The sequence below is a fragment of the Spinacia oleracea genome, chromosome 1, assembly GCF_020520425.1.
Source record: "Spinacia oleracea cultivar Varoflay chromosome 1, BTI_SOV_V1, whole genome shotgun sequence".
Lineage (NCBI taxonomy): Eukaryota > Viridiplantae > Streptophyta > Magnoliopsida > Caryophyllales > Amaranthaceae > Spinacia > Spinacia oleracea.
Window position 1 is genome coordinate 29,922,468 of NC_079487.1, and position 5,686 is coordinate 29,928,153.

The window sequence follows — 5,686 nt, forward strand, 5'->3', positions numbered from 1 at the left end:
GAAGCAAACACCAAATTACAACAAAATAAGATTAAATGGAGATCAACAAAAATGATTAAATGGAGCCCAGTACGTAGGACCTAACTTTAAAGGTGATAAACTATCATCGTCATTTTTCATTAAGATAACGGAGTTGCTTAATAAATTAACTTAAAATATAGACTTCTATAATAATAAAAACTATGATACATTTATATCCTATGCGGTGCATGTTTGTTAAGTAAAATTATTGATAACCTACTCTATCTTTCCCTCTAAAAAGATTTACAATTATTGATAGTTTAATAATATTAATCCGTGCATCGCACAGGCTTCTATTCTAGTTTACCTTATTTTTAAAACTTTTTTCTCTCCTTTCACCTGCCTTCTCCGCTTCTACTCTCCTCTCACTTTTTTCTCTCCTCTCACCGGCCGGCGGAAACCAATGGTCCGGCAACGGAAGGGAATAGGAAGCACAACGACATCGTTGTGTTCGTTCTTGTCGGATATTCGGAATTGATTTTAGGAAATTAGGGTTTGTGAATTAGGATTTAGGGATTTGGGACTACGGGGACATGGAGCACCAGTGCACCACCACGAAACCACTCCACCTGGTTGAGTCGAAAGTGATGTGAGTGACTTCAGGTAGCCGGCATCGGTGATCGACGGAGCAAGGTATGTTTTGTATTTTAGTAATTTTTCAATTATATTTCTAATTAAATGTGAATATTTTCGTGCAATTATGTATTATAATTTGTAAACAAATTCGCATGTTCAATCGATCACAATCGAAACGGCAAAAACCACAACGGCGATTTCTTTCATGTGGCGGAACTTCCCTTCACCCGGCGGCGTGCTTCCCTTCCCATGTCAAGAGTGTAAAATCGAATTTCAAGGTATACTCCATAAATTTAAGGAATTTGGCTGATTGTAAAATTGAATAGAATACAAAAAGTTTGTGCATATGATCACTTTTTTTTTTTGCTTCGGCGGTTTGATATCAAAATAGTTGGGTTATGTATAGAAAAATAAAGTCCCATGAATGGTGGTACCTTAACTTTTTGACATGATTAATTGCGTATGCTTAAGGGTGGTTTTATAGGTGAAATTTGAAGGGGCTTAGGTACTGAAATTTGTTGTTGCTTTTCCTTTTAGTTCGAGGCCAAGTAGGTTGTGTGAGGATGATTTGGAGAAACTGACATCTCTTAAAGTTATTATTAAGGAAGCACTTAAGCTGCGCCCTCCAGGCCCTTTGTTGGTCTTTCAAGAGTCTTTGAAAGATGTCAATATAAATAGAGTTGTCATCGCTGCAGGAACATGAGTAATTATCAATGCTTGGGTGATCCAGAGAGACCCAATTTATTGGGAAGAAATACAGGGATTTCGTCCTGAGAGATTCCTGAACACTGAACAGTAGTTCTTTTGGTTTTAAGGGGAAAGATTTTCAGTATATTCCTTTTGGAGCAGGCAGAAGAGGATGTCCAGGAATGTCATTTTTCGTGATTAATGCTGAGCTTGTGATTGCATCTCTTATGTATGAGTTTGACTGAATTTTCCAAGTGGAATAGAACATGAGAAGTTAGACACCTAGACGTGACTGAAATTGTAGGTCTCGTAGTTCGCAGGCGAGATCCTTTTTTGGTCATTGCAAGTCGTTATGCTTGCAGATAGATCAGTGATCCTAAGTGTTATTTAGATAAACCTGAATAATAGACCTGGGCCCTAAAATTGCTAAAATATATGTCTCCAATAGAGGACATATTGGTAAGTTTTTGGTCGTATAAAAAAGCTCAATGTCATTCCTGAAACTAAGAAGAAAGTAAAACAACCATGTAAAGCCAGATTTGATTAGTGTCGCTAGTTTTATCTTATCTGCTCTTGTATTGGTCTTCTGTTTTATGTTTTATGTTTTCCAGCAATTTTTGATGCTCTTCTCAATAAAGGGAGCAGCAACAACTCATCAAAGGTAAAAACAACCATCTTAGCTTTAGAACATATACCTTTCTGTTTGCTACTCTCTTGGACAACATTACCTCTGTCAGCTTTTATACTATCTTCTTTACTCTCTAGTAGCTCCAAAATACAAGTCGAGTTAGTTATTTTCTCACTACTAAGAATTTAGTTAATATACTCAAATTAATGTTGCATACTTGCATCTTTATCGTAATCAAGTATTGAAGTTAAATTTTCGACTAGTAATTTTCAGTTGCTATTCTAAGATTCTCGTGCAAGCCTTGGGAACATGTAACTATAACTAAGGTACTACATTATTAGTTTCCTATATTAAGAGGAAAAGATAAGATCAGCCCCTTTTTCTACATCTGTCAAAGCAACAAAACATAGTTCTTTTTTTTTTTTGAGGACAATTCTTAAATCGTAGTTACTTAAACATACGAATTAGGAAATGTAAACATTTGATATGAGTCTGGTGGTTGGAAGAATCCTAGAGAGTGAACATGAGTCAAAATGTTTCAAAGCAACTTCATTTGTCTTACTGAATTCTATTACCTTATTCTTTGATGCTTTGCTTTTTGGAACTGTAGTCTTCTTTTCTGCAACGAGCATCCAGCTATCCTGTGCCATCAAGCCATAGGCAAGGATCAAACACTGGGAAATCATTTACATTTGGACGAGATGGCAGCAATAGCAGGAGCTCTATGTCTTCTCTGGAAGACTCCCTCAATTTGGTACGCTTTTAACCTATAAGGCAGTTTTTACTATTTAATCTAAGGGAGCATGTATTTGCAGTTTTCCGCTCTACGGTAACACAAGATGTAGTGTATAGATCTCTAGTATATGTACGCTATCTATCATAAGTTTTCGTGGCAATAAATCACTTCCTCTGTCCAGAACTAGGTGTTACATCCTAGATTTAAAGTTACCGTCAACATGACTACTAGTGCAGACTGGGGGAGTCTTAATTAGAGGCTTCTTCAGAAAAATATAATTCTATTTTTGTGTTTGGGGCTCTTGCAGCTACCAATTTGTCTCAAAGCATGTTCTTATTGCGTTTACGGATACAAATGATGCGTGTGTCTTCGATTTTTCTTCAATACTTGAGAATATCTATAAGTTAAGCAGTTACTTCAGAGCATTACATTAAGTATTTGTTGGTTAGAGGGAAGATTTGTTTCTTTTAACTGATTTTTAGCTTTTTGTTATACAAGCATATTGTACTTTCCTCCTACAAGGGAAAAGTAGAGGGAATAAAAAAAAGAGAAACAATAGTGAAGAGGATCGGGAGTCAATGAAGGATATAGGGTCAATTGTTTGTAAATACTGGTTTTTAATCTGTGTAATACAACAATCTATACATGAATTCACTGAACAAGTCAATGTAGGATAGACTAACTGACTTGACGTAATTTGCTCTTACTGAACTAATTTTTCCACAAAACTTTAGGTCTTAGGAAAACAAGCAATGCCCAAATAGTACCGTCTTAAAGCTTCTTGACTCAAAACTCCGATATGTGACGACTGTAAGCAAGATACAATGAATGCTTTAACCATTACTGTGACTTTTCTATAAGTTAGCTAAAAGGCGCCTTCACTTTAATCCTTCAAGTCGTACATGTCTCAAACAACATACTGAGGATACTAATTTTTTGTAGACTTCAGGAGATTCCATGCCTTTAGAAACTGACAAACTGTGAATTAAAGTGAAGATTGTATTTAAAGGAGAAAAGAATTTGTTTTGTTGCTTCCTTTATCACAGTTAACATTTAGAAATTGCCTCTTACTCTCGTCGACTTGCCTGCAGGGAGTTTTTCATGTCAATCTACTCAATGTATACCCAAATCTAAACAATATTGATCTTTCCATTAATAACTAGAATGGATAACTGTCAAAAGATTTTACCAGTTCATCTAGAAGTACTATTATTAGTAAACTACAGATCCTTGACCTGTCAGCTAACAAACAATCTAGGCCTCTTATTTTTTTTTTTTTTTTGAGGCCATAGCTGCTGTATCCTGTACTAGTCTTCAGACTCTGAATCTTTCCATTAACCTGGTTGGTTTGTGGGTCCCTAACTCAGCTTCATTTGGCACAACTTGTCTTATTCTTTGTCATCTTGCAAGTGGCTTCAATAACAAATACATTGCCTTTGAAGGTGTGTGTTGTTAGTTATTTGGACGAGATGTTGTTGATTACTTCGGAGCCAAATATGGTGGCAATGGATTTGTTAGGGATGAAAATATTTACCTTGTATTTAATAAGTTAAAGAATGATAATAATTGACAAGCTTAAGTTTGATTTCCAGATTGGGAATGAAGTAAGAGAAATTTTTAGTACTTGGGAAAATGAAGTAGTGCAGGTATTTTTCGAGCTAGTAGGAAGAAATATAGAAGGCTCTAAATGGAGTTTTGCTTTCATATATGGCGCTTATCTAGGTACTCATATATATATATTTGAAGCTATAAGTACAAATGGATTTTTGCTTTCTTTCGTATTTATTCTTTCCCCTTCTATATATGTATGAATATGTATACCGTTGTTTCACAATACTTTTTTCAGATTGCCAGTTTTCAAGTTATGACAAAGAGCATATTGACGAAGTAAGGACTCAGTGGGTGCGCCATATTGTTCAACAACAAGTTATGTCAGAGAGCATATTGACGAAGTAAGGACTCAATGGGTGCGTCATGTTGTTCAACAACTGTATAGTAGCTAGGCTACGTTGAAGGAACCAACAAATATAAAACTCTGTTAATTAATATATTTGTGTAGTTTAATGTTTTGTAATATTATTTTAGAACATATATCTATGTAATCGGTTTTATTTGGGTGACGATTGCAAAATTCTTTTCATTGAGGCATGGAATTTAATATTCAACTATTTAGTTTATATATATATATATATATAGAGGAAGGCTCTCGTGAGAACACTTCCTTACGGTGAGAACACTTTCTTACGGTGAGAACACTTTCTATAATGGCATTTTCGTAATTAATTATAACAAATACCCCCAATTTATTTTTTCACGACACTTTTTTTTTCATTTCAGATTCATCTCTCTCTCTCCAATTCTTCCCCCTCTCTCTCTCTCCAACTCTCTCGCCGTCGGTCGCCACCAACACTCGCCGGTCGCTGCTCGCCGGTCAATTCTCGCCTCTCGCCGCCGATGATCGCCTCTGGCCGCCGCCGATGGCAGCATTTCAATCGCAATTACAATCGGTAAAATCGAACCAGAAATCCATCAATTTCACCGCTGTTCGAACAAATTCTCCATCTCGCGGTGATTTCTTCTCGTTGCTCGCCGCCGCTCAAACAAATTCGCCGATGTTCGAACAAAATCGCCGGTCGCGAAACCTGAACTCGAACCAAAAATGCTGGTGGCGGTGGTTGTGTTTCGCGAATCAGGTAAACACAATTCCAATTCAGCAATTCTCATTCGATTTTTCTTTAAAATCGATTTCAAAATCAGTTTCATTCAATTTCTTAATTTCAAAATCAAAATCAAAATCTATTTCAATCGATTCTTCGACCGGCGCCGCTCATTGCTCGCTGCTCTCAGTTCGCCGCTCGCAGCAATCCGGCCACATATCATCTCCTCCTTCCTCCTCCAATTCCGATTATATTTTCGCAGCAATTTTGATTATCTCCTCTCGCCGACGACGCTGGTGGCCTCTCACCGCCGCCGCCGCTGCTCGCAAGAATTCAATCACAGTTCCTTGTTCCTTGTTCCTCCACCACGTCCCCTGTTTT

At 36.9% G+C, this 5,686-nt stretch overlaps 1 protein-coding gene across 5 annotated transcripts; it reads left to right on the forward strand.

Moving 5' to 3' along the window:
• The first annotated feature begins 216 nt into the window (after positions 1 to 216).
• On the forward strand, positions 217 to 4,771 carry LOC110777615 (uncharacterized). 5 transcript variants are annotated; one of them, XM_021982208.2, is made up of 5 exons: positions 317 to 875; positions 1,896 to 1,945; positions 2,523 to 2,666; positions 4,241 to 4,370; positions 4,495 to 4,771. In XM_021982208.2, the coding sequence occupies exons 1-5, from the start codon at positions 803 to 805 to the stop codon at positions 4,602 to 4,604; spliced, it is 507 nt and encodes a 168-aa protein (XP_021837900.1). In that variant the 5' UTR covers positions 317 to 802; the 3' UTR covers positions 4,605 to 4,771. The 5 variants fall into 5 exon arrangements, 2 of the variants coding, with proteins under 2 accessions (XP_021837900.1, XP_021837899.1); XM_021982207.2 differs by lacking the exon at positions 1,896 to 1,945 and having other exon boundaries at positions 321 to 875; XR_002530503.2 differs by lacking the exon at positions 4,241 to 4,370 and having other exon boundaries at positions 319 to 875; positions 1,896 to 2,666.
• The last annotated feature ends 915 nt before the right edge of the window (positions 4,772 to 5,686 follow it).

What these genes read in the sequence shown, in the direction of transcription:
- LOC110777615 (XM_021982207.2), top strand. Translation starts at nt 750, where the DNA reads ATGTTCAATCGATCACAATCGAAACGGCAAAAACCACAACGGCGATTT. An exon ending in TGGAAGACTCCCTCAATTTG is followed by an intron (nt 2,667 to 4,240) that starts GTACGCTTTTAA and finishes TTTGATTTCCAG; the next exon opens with ATTGGGAATGAAGTAAGAGA. An exon ending in CATATATGGCGCTTATCTAG is followed by an intron (nt 4,371 to 4,494) that starts GTACTCATATAT and finishes TACTTTTTTCAG; the next exon opens with ATTGCCAGTTTTCAAGTTAT.